Source organism: Gorilla gorilla, chromosome X, assembly GCF_029281585.2.
Source record: "Gorilla gorilla gorilla isolate KB3781 chromosome X, NHGRI_mGorGor1-v2.1_pri, whole genome shotgun sequence".
NCBI classification, from domain to species: domain Eukaryota; kingdom Metazoa; phylum Chordata; class Mammalia; order Primates; family Hominidae; genus Gorilla; species Gorilla gorilla.
The window spans coordinates 162,457,646-162,473,678 of NC_073247.2; the positions used below are offsets into that span (position 1 = coordinate 162,457,646).

Sequence of the window (16,033 nt, forward strand, 5' to 3'; positions counted from 1 at the left end):
AATTTTAAAAGTTAGTCAAGTATGGTGGTGCGTATCTATGGTCCCAGATACTCAGGAGGCTGAGGTGGGAGGATTGCTTGAGCTCAGGAGGTCAATGCTTCAGTGAACTGTGTTTGCATTACTGCACTCCAGGCTAGGCAACAGAGTGAGATCCTATCTCAAAAAAAAGTATTTATAGCAGTTTTATTCATATTCACTCCAGACTGGAAGCAACCAAGATGTCCTTCAGCAGGTGAATGGATAAACAAAGTGGTACATCCATACAATGGGATATTGTTCAATGCTAAAAAGAACAAACTACCAAGCTATGAAAAAACATGAAAAAACTTTAAATGCATATTGCTAAGTGAAAGAAGCTAGTGTGAAAAGACTATATACTGTATGGCTCCAATTATATGGCATCCTGGATAAGGTAAAACTACAGAGAAGTAAACAAACCAGTGGTTGCGCTAATAGAAACTAGATTAGGGTTGAGGGAAGGGGGAGTGGCTGACTATCAAGGGCATGTACAGAAGTCCTTGCATGGTGAGGAAACTGTTCTGTATGGTACTTGGGTGCTGGACATGTGACTCTATGCATTTGCCAAAACCCACAGAACTATATGTTACAAAGAGGGAACTTTAATGCCTACAAGCAGAAGAACAAAACATCAACCAGGTGGGTGGGGGACTCCGAGGATGGAATGCAGACTATGACAAATGAATCTAACTCCATTATAAATGGGTGGCATTACTGTACTGAATGGATGAGGAAGGTAAAGGAACCGACCTAAGTAACTTTGAAAAACAGTATTTTGACTGGAAACTGTAAGGTAAAGACAAAAGAAACTGAACATAAACACTGGACTCTAGTTGGTAAAGTTGTTTCTCCTGGGGGTATGAGTTAGCAATTCTGATGCTCTATACGTGTATACCTGAATTGAGTAAGACAGTAAATGAATGACAGGAGCTAGGTGTCTCACTGTCAGAGAGGAAAGTTATACGTAAGTGAGAAAGGAAGATCAAAATAATCCTTCTGGCACTGGATTACAGTTGGAGATATAAGTATGAAGTCATGTTTAGGTTATATACCTGCTGACGGTTAAAAGAAATTATTTTGGATATGGGTATATATATGGTGTTATGTACTGAACATTTGTATCCCGTCTCTCAAGGTCATATGTTGAAGTCCTAACCTCCAATGTGATGATATTAGGAGGTGGGGTCTTTGGGAGTTAATTAGGTAATGAAGGTCGACCCCTCATGATAGGATTAGAACCCTTATAAGAAGAGACACCAGAGCTTTCTCCCCACTCTGTCCTCTCCACCAATCAGGGACACAACAAGAAGATAGCCATCTCCAAAACAGGATGCAGATCCTCACTGGATACTGTATCTATCCATGACTTGATCTTGGACTTCCCAGCCTCTAGAACTGTGAGAAACAAATGTCTGTTGCTTAATTATCACCCAGTCTGTGGTAATTTATTATAGCAGCCTGAAGTAAGACACATGGGTTAGTATATATACATATATTTCCTATTTCCTATCTCTGTCTGCTTAGACAGTCTAGAAGTAGCGATATACCACTAAGCAATGAATACTCAGATCTTGGTTTCTAATACCATTCTCTTTCCCAGTGAAAGAGAATGACATACAGAATTGGACACCAAGGAAATAAATTCAAGAGGCAGCAGTGTTCAGAAAGAAGCAGTGAATGAGACTCATGAATAAGACCAGTCAATGAGTGAGAAAGGGCCCAGGAGGAAAGAATGTTAAGGAGAAGGTGATCATCAAAGTCAAATGCTACAGAGGCCACACAGGACAGAGGGCTGTGACCATCAGGAAGCCATTGGGAACCACAGTGGGAGTAGGGGCTTGCATACTCTAGGGTATACATGGCAGGGGGGCCATGAGGAGTTGAAACATTGGCCTCAAATTTCTCAAAGTGCTATGGAAAGCAGTCTGTTGGCAGAAATGGGGGACAATCAGAGTCCTGCCCAGGCTGGGCAGGAAGGAAATAAGGGCAGAGGAGGAGGGCTTATAGGCCATCACCTTCTTAGAGAAAGGCAATAGGACCTGTTGACAAAAGACTGTCATCGTTACCTATAGGCAAAATGTGGGGCTTCTACAGGGTAAGAGGTCTTCCTGAGAAAAAAATCCATAACAAATAATGTATTGTTTCAAAAATACACTCCAAAATATAGCTGAATGTATGTGCCTAAGACCCAAGCCTGAAAAATGCATTAATTAGGATTCTTTTCATGCTGAAGATCATAATTTATTGAAATGTGATGTTTTACCTTTGCTCACAGCATTAGCATATTTTTGTGTAAAGGACAGTGTCTGAGAATTCCATGGTGTGCTTATCATAACCATGTTTCAGTTTCACACTTGTCCTTTTTTCCACGACCCCCTTTATCTTCTTTTCCTGACACCTATAATGGCAGAGGGTATAACTTAAGCTAACAATTGATTATTCTTTACAAGAGAAGTTCAAATATGAGCCTAATTAAAGAATTCCTGAACACTTCTTCCTTGCTAAAACATGCACTTTTAATAAGGAAAAGCCCCTGACATGCCATTCAGACTTTCATTCATGTGTGTGCTTACACGTGTGCCTACTGTTCTCATTTCACCATCTGGAAATACCACTTATCACCCAGAAGTAATTGGCTAATTTGCTGGATTTGCCCTTTAAATGTTCCATGTTCTCCTGACACCTGTAGGTTTCATTTAGAGGCTTTTTGTGCTTTTTAGTAGAGATGACTCTGTCTGGAAAGGTGTTTCAAAGGATAAATTTAACTATGGTATCCTTTAATCGGAAGAGAACACTATTCCCATACGAAAGGCACACCGTTCTTGCAAGAAAAGAGCAAACACTAGTAACCACAGCCAAGACTGTGGGGAGTGTATCAGAGTTACAACCAGATACACCCATAACTTGTCACACTTATAACCGGGTGTGACAGCAATTTGCCATTGCAACAGGTTACAACCAGAGTTACCACAATTTACCATCATAACATGTTGCTATCACAACAGATTATAATCACAAGTTACAATCACGACAGGTTACAACCACAAGTTACAATCACTAGCCTGCCTTGCCACATCAACAAATCTGGCTAATATTCCCTCCAGACTTGATGTATACTATGATAAAAGGTTGAAATCTTTGGTAGTTTGGGGAATTAACACTATCTGGCCTTGGGGAGGACATGACTATTCTGGGGTAACATGAGGGAACTTCTTTGTGGCGATGGAACAGTTCTGCCTGCTAATTATGGTAATGGTTACTCAAATCTACACACATAACATTTTATAGACCTACCCATACTCGCTCACACACGCATATCTGAATGCATGCAAAATCCGATGAAATCTGAACAAGGTCTGTAGCTGACTTAACAGTACTGTACTAATGTTGACTTCCTACTATGGTTATATAAGGAGAAGCTAGGGGAAGTGTACACATGAACTCTCTTGAACTATTTTTACAACTTCTTGTGAGAACCATTTCAAAATAAAAAGGTATTTTAAAAGATATCTGACTTGCTATGGGTCTCTTAAAAAAAATGCTCGTCATGATGACTTTGCTCCTCCCATCCCAAGAGTGAGTGAGTCTCTTGAAGCTGAGAGGGCTGCTTTCAGAGTCCACTGGCCCCCAGTTATTATCATTGGTGGTGTTGCCTTGGCAAATAGGCTTCAGCCAGCATGAAACGTTAACCTATCAGCACTGCTGCTTAAGGAACATCAGGGGAAATGTGGGGCTTTTCCAAGATGGCTTATAAATCCCCCCCTTGAACTGCATGGCTCACATCATTCCAAATGAACCCCAACTGGCAGGCTGGGATGTCTGGGAACTACCACTCATTTCCCAGAGGCTCAATTAATCTGGTTGCTGCATAATCACCTTTTTCACCAGAATAAGGGTTGTGTTGGCACAAATCAATGCTCCTACCTTTACCCTTGTCAGGTTTGTATTCTCCACCCCCTACTATGTCTTCAAGATCCTTGTCTGAAAAACCTGGAGAAAATAAAACATACATTTCAACAACAAGAAAAAAAAATCAGCAACAAGAAACTTGTGCTAATGTTGCCCAAAATTCAGAAAATGATTCCCAGTTCCACTTAGAAATGCCCTTGATGAAATTCTAAGAGGTCCCCCCAGACCCCCTCCCACTGGTGTACATGTCCCGCATAATGTCCCACCACTCTGAGTGTGAGTGGAACCATGGATAGGATGGCTATATCACTCCCATGATTAGGTTAGATTACATGCCAAAGGTGAAGGGATTTTGCAGAGGTGATTAAGGTACCAAATCAATTTGACTTTGCATTCATCAAAAAGGAGATTATCCTAGATGGGCATGACTTAATCAGGTGATATCCTCAAAAGCAGGTTCAGGCCTTCTCTGAGCTCAGACATGAGAAGCAACAGAGTCGGTCGGTCTCTCCTCCTTTCTCCCCCTACCAACCCGTCTGTTGGTCATTCTCCTGCTAGTCTTGAAGCAGCAAGCAGTCATTATTTCTATAGCTGCAAGGGAATGTACTGTCAACAACCAATTGAGCTTGGAAGGGAACCCAACTTCAGACGAGACCCCAGCCCTCACCAACACCTTGACTGCAGCTATATGAGCTCCTGAGCAGAAAACTCAGCTTAGCTGTTCCTCAACTCCGGACCAAAGGAAACAGTGGGATAATAAATGGGTGTTGCCTTAACTCAGAGTTTCTGATTTTTGTTATGCAGCAAGGAAACTGACACAAGGAAGCAGAAAATTTATGAACGGGTAAAAGGTCCACTGAAAGGACAAGATAGTCCCACGGAACCAAGTGTGGAAAGTTCACTGATAAGAGTTTCACACTCCACACTACGCTTAACCTGTAAGAAACAACTGTTTTTGTTGGGGCCAAGTTTTGGTGTCCTATCCGAGAAGATTATCCACAAGGATCTGAAAAGTCTGTGAAAATATTCCTCCCTTTCCCCACTGCCTATGGGTGTGAGGCCAGATTTCCTTCATATACTTCAACCAAAACAACATCTCACGATGGAATAAAGTGCCTGTGAGAAGCCAGCTGCTTCCATCCAGCCAGACATGAGAGAAATCTGCAAAAATGTAACAGCATGCCGCTCTCCTCAATACAAGTTTTTGTCTTGCCAAGCATAGTTATTTCTCATAAAAATGTTATTTATGTTAAATGTATGGGTTTAATGTTGTTCATTTTAGATTGATTAATAAAGTCTTTGAGTTTTAAATTCTATGATGAGTATTGATAAATGTGACCCACATAAGCAAAATCTCTCTTGAGATCTCAATGATTTCAGGAGTCCCCAGACCAAAAAAGTTTGAGTACCACCATTATAGGGTTCTTCAGTGGCTTGAAGTGCCTCCAGCTCTGCCAGGCCCAGGCTGGCTCTGGCTCTGTGGGATGATGTAATTAATGAGACAGAACCAGACCAGGTGGGACTCACCTCCTCCTCCAGCAATTGGTTTCCTGCGGCCATCATCTCGATCATTTCGATCATCCAGGGCATCAGCCAAGTCAAAATCATTTCCTTCATGGGGTCCCAAAATAAAAGAAATACTCAATTAGTTCATCTATGGGTAGCTCATTTGGATCCTGTCTCAGAGGGAGCCCCATGGGATCCTTGCCTTACTACTCTCCTCAGAGCGGCCACCTTACCTAAAGTATTTGCTGGAGCTCTGGTGGTTACTGGCCTCTTGGTCGTGGTGGTTACATGGTTCCATCTCTCTAAAAGGGGAAGGGAGGACAGCAAAGGGAGCACATTTAGGAACAAAATGCAGCAGTCATTCATGGCTCAGGGAAGTCACATCATGAATATTCTTGTCTTGGTCCTTGAGGCTCCTATAGGACCTCTGCAGAATCACTTTGAGATGGATGACAAAGAGATATAAAAGGCTTAAATGAGGTGGGTTCTGTTCACTTTTCTTCAGGGGATGGGGGTTATGAGGCAGACATAGTCCCACATGTGGCCAGGTAAGTGGTAAAGCTGGGACTTGAGCCCACATCTGCGGGAGATGACCACATGGACCAAGGAGTTCTAGAGCTTGAGCACGAGCGCTTGAGAGCTCCAAGCCTTGGTTCCACCACTGTCAACCTGGCACTTGAACTATAGCTAATCCTGCCCAGGGATGGACAGATTGAGGATGCATTCCCAGTGGACTGTGATAGTATCTTATACACGGAAAGTGGTTACAACACACACATATATAATTTTATATAACTGTGGTTACTATTATAAACATCAGGTCTCTGGGCTCAACCAGATTCCTTTCAAATATGGACTTCTTTCACACCAATTACACAGATGGCATTCATGAATTTTCCAAATGATTCTTCTCTTGAACTTCAGAAGACTGTGCTGTAACTGTTCCCACTATTGAAGTTAATAGAGGGAAAAGACAGAGACAGTGCTATATACAGCAAGCAACTGGGAGAGAAATAGCGATGTACGTGGGGAAAAAACCTAAATGAGTTTTACAGAGCAATAATGTGATATCCAAACTGCCTAGGGACATTTAAAATGTATTGCCTATCATTTTTCGATAGACCTTTGGTGTTGTCTGTGGATCAAAGAAATGTAGGTCTGAATCTTCTGCAAAGAAAATACAAAAACAATACAGTAAGTCAAGTCATAACCCAACAGTTCTCAGATGGAATGAAGAGGGATATTATAAAATGATAAAAGGATCAATCCACCAGGAAGACGTAACAAAATCCTGAATGTGTGTGCACCTAACAATAGAGTGTCTAGACACATTAAGTAAAACCTGATAGAGCTAAAAGGAGAAATAAGCAAATGCACATTTATAGTTGGGGACTTCAACACTCCACTCTCAGCAATTGGTAGAACTACTAGACAGAAAATCTACAAGGATATTGAAGGAGTGAACAATAATCAACCAATGGGATTTAACTGGCACAACAGGACACACCAGCCAATTACAGCAGAGTAAACAATTGTTTAAGCACTCACAGAATATTCACCTGAGATCATATTCTGAACCAGGAAATAAACTTCAACAAATTTAAAAGTATTGAAATTATGCAGAGAGTTATCATTGATTATACTTAATTCAAATTAGAAACAGAGAAGAAACAATAGAAAACAAGAAAATCTCTAAATATTTGGATATTAAACAACATATTTCTAAATGAAACAAGGGTCAAAGAAAAAGTTTCAAAGGAAATTTTAAAAAATACATAGAACTGTGTGAAAATGAAAACACAACATAGCAAAATATGTGGGATCTAAAGTAGTGCAGAGAGAAGTTTATAGCACTCAATGCATAAGTTAGACATGAAGAAGAGCCTCAAATCAATAATCTAAGTTACTAATTCAAGATGCTAGAAAAAGAAGCTAGCTAGATACTAGAAAAACAAAACCAAAGCAAGCAGATGGAAATAATAAACACAAGAGCAGAGATCCATGAAACTGAAAATAAGAATGCAATACTAAAAAAAAAAAAATCAATAAAACCAAAAGCTTATTTATACAGTAAAAAGGGATAAACCTCTAGACTTACTAACAAACATAAAAGTTAAAAAAGATGATATGCCAATAAAAGGACTGAAATGGGACACTGTAGATCTTGTAACCATTAAAAGAATAATAATGGAATAATATGAACATTTTTTAGCTCACATATTTGACAACTTGGAAGAAATGGACCAATTTCTCAAAAACCACCAACTATCAAAATACAACCTAATCCTGTGTTCATGGATTAGAAGACACTAAATTGTTAAAATGGCAATGCATACTATCTAAAGCAATCTACAGATTCAATGGAATCCCTACCAAAATCCCAATGACATTTGTTGCAGAAATAGACAAATTCATCCTAAAATTCACATGGAATTTCAAGGAATCTCAAACAGCCAAAACAATCTAGAAAAAGAACATAGAAGGGTCACACTTCCTGATTTTAAAACTTACTACAAAACTACAAATATCACAACACGTGTGGTACTGACATCAAGAACAGACATACAAACCAATGAAATATAATAGGAAGCCCAGAAATAGGCCAGGTGCAGTGGCTCACGCCTGTTATCTCAACACTTTGGGAGGCTGAGGCAGGTGGACTGCTTGAGCCCAGGAGTTCAAGGCCAGCCTGGCAACATTGTGAAATCCCATCTCTACAAAAAATACAAAAAATTAGCCAGGTGTGGTGGTGTGAGCCTGTGGTTCCAGCTACTTGAGAGGCTGAGATAGAAATATTGCTTGAGCCCAGGTGGAGGCTGCAGTGAGCCGTGACCACACCACTGTACTCCAGCATAGGCAACAGAATGAGACCCCGTCAAAAAAAAAAGAAGAAGAAGGAGAAGGAGAAGAAGGAGGAGAAGGAGGACAGAAGAGAGGAAGGGAGGGAGGGAGGGAGGAAAGGAAGGAAGGAAGGAAGGGAGGGAGGGAGGGAGGGTGGGAGAACAAAGGAGGGAAGAAGGGAAGGAAGGGAAAGGGGAGAAAGGAAAGGAAAAGGGAAAGGAAAGGAGGAAGGAAGGAAGAAAGCAAGCCCAGATATAAACCCTTGCATATACGGTCACTAGATTCTCAACAGTATGTCAAGACCATTCGATCAGGGAAAGGACAGTCTTTTCAACAAATGGTGCTGGGAAAATTGGCTAGCCACATGCAAACGAATGACTTCGGACCCTGACCTATACTATATACAAAAATTAACTCAAAATAGATAGAAGATTCTTAGACATGGTGGCATGAAAAAAAGAAATAGTTCAAAGACCTAAATATAAAAGCTAAAACTATAAAACTCTCAGGAGAAAATATTATGAAAAAGTTTCATGATACTGGATTTGATGATGATTTCCTGGATATGATACCAAAAGCACAGGCAACATCAACAACAAAAACAAAATAAATAAATTGATCTTCATCAAAATTTAAAACTTTTTTTGAGACAGGGTCTCACTCTGTCACCCAGGCTGGCTGGAGTGCAGTGGCACAATCATGCCACTCACTGCAACCTCTGCCTTCCAGACTCAAGTGATCCTCTTATCTTAGCCTTCTGAGTAGCTGGGACTACAGGTGTGCACCACCATGCCCAGCTAATTTTTGCATTTTTTGTACAGACAGGGTTGCCCCATGTTGGCAAAGCTGGTCTCAAACTCCTGGACTTAAGCCATCCACTTGCCTTGGCATCCCAAAGTGCTGGGATTATGGGCATGTGCACCATGCCCAGCCTAAAATTAAAAACTTTTGTGCATCAAAGGACAATATCAAGAGAGTAAAAAGATAACTCACAAGAATGGGAGAAAATATTTACAAATCTTACATCCAATAAAGGATTAATATCCATACTATATAAAGAACTTATACAAGTCAACAACAACAAAAACCCTGATTTTAAGGCTAGGCACAGTGGCTCATGCTTGTAATCCCAGAACTTTGGGAGGCTGAGGCAGGTGGATTACTTGAGTCCAGAAGTTCAAGACCAGCCTGGACAACATGGTGAAACCCTGTCTCTACCAAAAAAAAAAAAAAAAAACACACACACAAAAATTAGACAGGTGTGGTGGCACACCTGTAGTCCCACCTCCTCAGGAGGCTGAAGTAGGAGGACTGCTTGAGCCTGGAGATGGAGGTTGCAGTCAGCTGAGATCATACCACTGCACTCCAGACTGGGTGACAAAGCAAGACCCTGTCTCAAAAAAAAAAAAAAGGAAAAAAACCAAAAAAGTGGTTTTAAAATGGGCAAAGGACTTGAATAGACATATCTTCAAAGAAGATATACAAATGACCAATAAGCACATGAAAAGCTGCTCAGTGTCACTAGTCATTAGGGATATGCAAATAAAAACTGCAATGAGATACCAGTTTGCACCCATTAGGATGGCTATTATTAAAAGAAAAATGAAAAATTACAGGTATTGGTGAGGACATGAAGAAATTGGAACCCTGGTATATTGCTGGTGGGGATGTAAAATGGTGCAGCTGCTGTGGAAAACAGTTTGGTACTTCCTCAAAATGTGAAAGAGTTACCATATGATCCAGCAATTCCACTTCTAGGCCCATACCCAAATGAATTGAAAGCAGAGACTCTAACAGAAATCTGTACACCAATGCTCCTAACAGCATTATGCACAACAGCCAAAAGGTGGAAACAACACAAATGGCCATCAACATATAAATGGATAAGCAAAATATGGTATATACATATAATGCAATATTATTCAGCCTTAAAAGAAAGAAACTCTGGTACGTGCTGCAACATGGATAAACCTGGAAAACATTACATTAAGTGAAATAAACCAGACACAAAAGAACAAATATTGTGCAATTCTGCTTATAAGAGGTACCTAGAATGGGCAAATTCTTAGAGACAGAAAGTATAATAGAGGTTACCAGGGGCTAGGAGTAAGGAGAAATGAGGAGTTACTGTTGTATGGGTATAGGGTTTCTAGCTGGGCTGATGAAAAACTTTTGGAAATGATCATGGTAACAGCTGCATAACATTGTGAATACCGATGATCCTCCATATCCATAGGTTCCACATCCAGAATCATGTGTTTGACCAACCATGGATCAAAATATTCAAAGAACAAAAAACAAAAAATTATACAACTATAAAAATAATATAAATTTTTAAAATACAGTATAATAACTATTTACATAGCATTATATTGTATTAGGTATTATAAGTAATCTGGAAATGATTTAAGCTATATGGGAGGATATGTGTAGGCTACATGCAAATACTATGCCATTTCATATCAGAGAATTGAACATCAAAGGATTTTGGTATTTGCAGGGGGTCCCAGAACCAATGCCCAGCAAATACTAAAGGAGGGACAAATGTCTACTAAGTACCACTGAATAATACACTTAAAAATGGTTAAAACAGTAGATTTTATATGTATACTTACCACAATAATAAAAAACTCAGCTGGGTGCAGTGGCCCACACCTGTAATCCCAGCACTTTGGGAGGCTGAGGTGGGTGGATCACCTGAGTCAGGAGTTCGAGATCAGCCTGACCAACATGGAGAAACCCTGTCTCTACTAAAAATATAAAATTAGCCGGGTGTGGTGGTGCATGCCTATAATCCTGGCTACTCGGGAGGCTGAGACAGGAGATTTGCTTGAACCTGGGAGGCGGAGGTTACAGTGAGCCGAGATCACGCCATTGCACTCCAGCTTGGGCAACAAAAGTGAAACTTCGTCTCAAAAAAAAAAAAAAAAAAACCAAAAAAAACAAAAAAACAAAACCTCAACCTCCAGGACTTGGTGATTTACCTGGAGAGTTCTACCAAACATTTAAAAAGGAATTATCACCAAATGTATACAATCTCTTCCAGAAAGGAGACAAGAGGAAATACTTCCCCATTCATTTTGTAAGGCCAGTATTACCCTGGTAACAAACACAAATAAAGACCTGTATTAGTTCGTTTTCACACTGATATAAAGATACTGCCTGAGACAGGGTAATTTATAAAGAAAAGAGGTTTAATTGACTTACAGTTCCTCATGGCTGGGGAGGCCTCAGAAAACTTACGATCATAGTGGAAGGCAAAAGGGAGATTGGCATCTTCTTCACTTCACAAGGTGGCAGGAGAGAGAGAGGAGCAAAGCGGGAACTGCCAAACACTTTAAAAATCATCAGCTCTTGTGAGAACTCACTATCGTGAGAACAGCATGGGGAACCATCCCTATGATCCAATCACCTTCCACCAGGTCCCTCCCTAGATGCCTGGGGATTACAATTTGAGATGAGATTTGGATGCGGACACAGAGCCAAACCAGATCAAGACCTTATTAAAAAAGAAAAAACATATAGACTAATGTCTCTCATCAATTTACATGCCAAATCTTCAACAAAATATTAGCAAACAGAATAGAATGTATAAAGAGAATTAAACAGCATGAAAAATGGAATTTATTCCAGTCAGGCAAGTTGGATCAATACTTGAAAATCAATGTAATCTACCCTGTCAACAGGCCAAAGAAGACAAATCACATATCAATGGACATGAAAAAATCTAACACCCATTTATGGAAAAAAAATACTTTCAGCAAATTAGAAATAAAGGGGAACTATCTCAACTTCATAAAAAACATCTAGAAAACACCTATAGCTATCGTCAGACTTAATGGTGAAAGACTGAATGCTCTTTCTTTAAGGTCTGAAACAGCAAGGACATCACTCTTACCACTCTTATTTAATATGGTACTGAAATGTCTAGCATTGCAATCTGAAAAAATATATACAGATTGGAAAGGAAGAACTATATATGTTTCTATTTGCAGATGACATGATCATGTACATAGAAAATTCCAAGAAATCTACAAAAAATTTCTAGAATAAGTGAGTTCAGCAAGGTCTCAGGATACAAGTTCAACAATATTGATCACATATCACAGCAGTGAACATATCAAACCCAAAATTAGCCATTCACAATTGCTCCAAAGAAAATATTTAGGATGGGACGGTGGCTCACGCCTATAATGCCAGCACTTTGAGAGGCCAAAGTGGGCAGATCACCTGAGCTCAGGAGTTTGAGACCAGCCTGGGCAACATGGTGAAATCCCATCTTTACTAAAAATACAAAAGTTAGCCAGGTATGGTGGTATGTGCCTGTAGTCCCAGCTACTTGGGAGGCTGAGGTGGGAGAATCTTGCTTGAGTCAGGGAGGTGGAGGCTGCAGTGAGCCAAGATCACACCACTGCACTCCAGTCTGGGCAGCAGAGCGAGACTCAGGCTCAAAAAAAAGAAAAGACAATTTTTTTTTTTTTTTTTTGAGACAGAGTCTCGCTCTATCGCCCAGGCTGGAGTGCAGTGGCGTGATCTTGGCTCACTGCAAGCTCTGCCTCCCAGGTTCACGCCATTCTCCTGCCTCAGCCTCCTGAGTCGCTGGGACTACAGGCGCCCGCCACCACGCCCAGCTAATTTTTTGTATTTTTAGTAGAGACGGGGTTTCACCATGTTAGCCAGGATGGTCTCGATCTCCTGACCTCGTGATCTGCCCGCCTCGGCCTCCCAAAGTGCTGGGATTACAGGCGTGAGCCACCGTGCCCAGCCATTTTTTTTTTTTTTTTTTTTCTGAGACAGAGTCTCACTTTGTCGCCCAGGCTGGAGTGCAATAGCGAGATCTCAGCTCACTGCAAACTCCACCTCCCGGGTTCAAGCAATTCTCCTGCCTCAGCCTCCTGAGTCGCTGGGATTACAGATGCGTGCCACTACACCCCGCTAATTTTTGTATTTTTATTAAAGACAGAGTTTCACCATGTTGGTCAGGCTGGTCTCGAACTCCTGACCTCGTGATCTGCCCGCCTCGGCCTCCCAAAGTGCTGGGATTACAGGCGTGAGCCACCACACCCGGCTAGAAAAGAAAATATTTAAACATACATTTAAACATGTACAGGATCCTCTATACCAAAATTTACAGTGTTCTCAAGAAAAGACATCAAAGAAGACATAAATCAATTGAGAGACATACCGTATTCATGGATTAGAAGACTCCACAAAGTAAAAATGTCAACTGTCCCAAAATGGATCTATGTTTAATACACATCCTATCATAATCCCAGTAAGTTTTTTTCTAGACTAGGCAAAGACAAACTTAATCTAAAATTATATGAAAAGGCACAGGCCCTAGAAGAACCTTAAAAGAACTTGACAAAGCAGAATAAAGTGGAACAAATCACTCTAACCAATATTAAAGCTGAATTTATAGTTATAGTAATCAGGACTGTGGCAGAGGGACAGACAGACAGATCAATCAAACAGAATTTATAGCCCAAAAAGATCCCAAATACACTCAAGTGATTCTTGATAAAGGTACAAAAGCAATTTGATAAAGCATAGTCTTTTGAACAAACGGTGCTGGAGTAATTGGGCATCAATAGGTAAAAACAATGAATCTCAACCTAATCCTCACACCTTATTAAAAATGAGCTCAAAATGGATGATCATCTTTACTTAAATATAAAGTTATGAAACTTCAAAAGAAAACATAAAAAAAATCTTTGGGACTGAGAGCTTGGTAAAGAGTTCACACAATTGACAACAAAGCCACGTTTCATAAAAAGAAAAATTGATACATCCACCTTGTGAAAATTAAAACATTTCCTCTGTAAAAGACCTGGTTAAGAAGATGAAAATATTCCATTTTCAACAATGGACAGGTCATCCAGACAGAAAAATGAATAAGGAAACAGTGGGCCAGGACAACACTCTAGACCAAATGGACCTAACAGACATACACAAAACATTCTATCCAACAGCAGCAGAATTCACATTCTTTTCAAGCACACATGGAACATTCTCCAGGATAGGTCACATGTTAGGTCACAGAAAAGGTCTTAATAAATTTAACAAGATTGAAATCATATCAAGTGTCTTTTCCACCCACAATGGTACAAAACTAGAAGTTTGAACAGAGAATTGGAAAATTCACAAATGTGTGGAAACTGAACAACATTCTCCTGAACAACCAATGGGTCAAAGAAGAAATCAAAAGGGAAATTTAAAAAAATTTTGAGACAAATAAAAATAGAAACACAACATACCAAAACTTATGAGATGCAGCAAAAGCAGTCCTGAGAGAGAACTTTATAACAATAAATGCCAACCTAAACAAAAAACAAAGATCTCTCCAGGCACGGTGGCTCATGCCTATAATCCCAGCACTTTGGGAGACCATGGTGGGCAGATCACGAGGTCAGGAGTTCGAGAACAGCCTGGCCAAGAGACCAGCCTGGCCAACATGGTGAAACCCCATCTCTAGTAGAAACAGATGAAATAAGTAACAGAAGAACAATAAAGTCTATAAAAACAAAAGATGGTTTTTGAAAAGATCAACAAAATTGACAAACCTTTAGCAAGATTGACAAAGAAAAAGAGAGAGGACTCATTACTGAAATGAGAAATGAAAGAGAGGATATCACTAATGACTTAATAGAAATAAAAAGGATTTTAAGGGAATATCATTGACAAAAGTATGCCAATAAATTGGGCAGCCTAGATGAAATGGACAAACTCCTGGAAAGATATAAACTACTGAAGCTGACCCAAGAAGAAACAGATAATCTGGCCAGGCGTGGTGGCTCATGCCTGTAATCCCAGCACTTTGGGAGGCCGAGGCAGGAGGATCACCTGAGCACAGGAGTTCGACACCAGCCTAGGCAACATGGTGAGACCTTGTCTCTATTAAATTAAATAAAACAAAATAAAAATAAACTGAAACTCTACTAAAAATACAAAAATTAGCCAAGAGTGGTGGCAGATGCCTGTAATCCCAGGAGGTGGAGGTTGCAGTGACCTGAGATGGCGCCATTGCACTCCAGCCTGGGCAACAGAGCGAGACTCTAACTCAAAACAAACAAACAAACAAACAAACAAACACAAAGATCTCAAATAAACAACCCAACTTTACAACTCAAAGAAAATTAGAAAAAAAACCAAAACTGAACTCATAGAAGCATAGAGCAGAATACTGGTGGCCAGGGGCTGGGGTGGGGAGTAGGGAGATGCTAGTCAAAGGGTGCAAAGTTTCAGTTAGACAGCAGGAATAAGTTCTGGAGATTTATTATAGAGCAGGGTGACTATAGTTAATAATAATATATTATATACTCAAAAATTGCCAAGAGAGTAGATCTTGAATGTTCTCACCACAAAAATATGTTGGTAATGTCTTAACAAACTAAACCTATAACAACCACACAACCCAGCACTCACACAACTTAGCATTTATCCCACAGAAATGAAGAGTCATAGTCACATAAGAACGTGTATGTAAGTGCTTATAATAGTCAAAAACTGGGAGCAACCCAGATGACCTCCAAAAAGCGAATGGTTAAACAAACTATGGTACGTCCACACCATGAAATACTGTTCAGTGAGGAAAAGCAACAAATTATTGATATATACGGTGACTCGGAAGGATCTCAAGGGAATTTTGTTGAGTGAAAAAAGCCAGTCCCAAAACAGTATATACTCTGTGATTCCATTTTTGAAATTGCCAAATGCTACAGATGGAGAACAAATTAATGGTTGTCAGGGGTTAGAGACA

The 16,033-nt window shown here is 40.1% G+C and overlaps 1 protein-coding gene across 9 annotated transcripts in view; it reads right to left on the reverse strand.

Moving 5' to 3' along the window:
* Positions 1–16,033, reverse strand: part of CD99L2 (CD99 molecule like 2) — a 131,861-nt gene that overhangs the window by 23,376 nt on the left and 92,452 nt on the right. For all 9 annotated transcript variants that reach the window (XM_004065010.5, XM_055376078.2, XM_019019312.4 and 6 more), the window contains 3 exons: positions 5,667–5,735; positions 5,455–5,538; positions 3,943–4,008 (listed from right to left, as the gene is read on the reverse strand). In XM_004065010.5, coding sequence (XP_004065058.1) covers positions 3,943–4,008; positions 5,455–5,538; positions 5,667–5,735 — 219 coding nt within the window. The remainder of the gene's footprint in view (positions 1–3,942; positions 4,009–5,454; positions 5,539–5,666; positions 5,736–16,033) is intronic.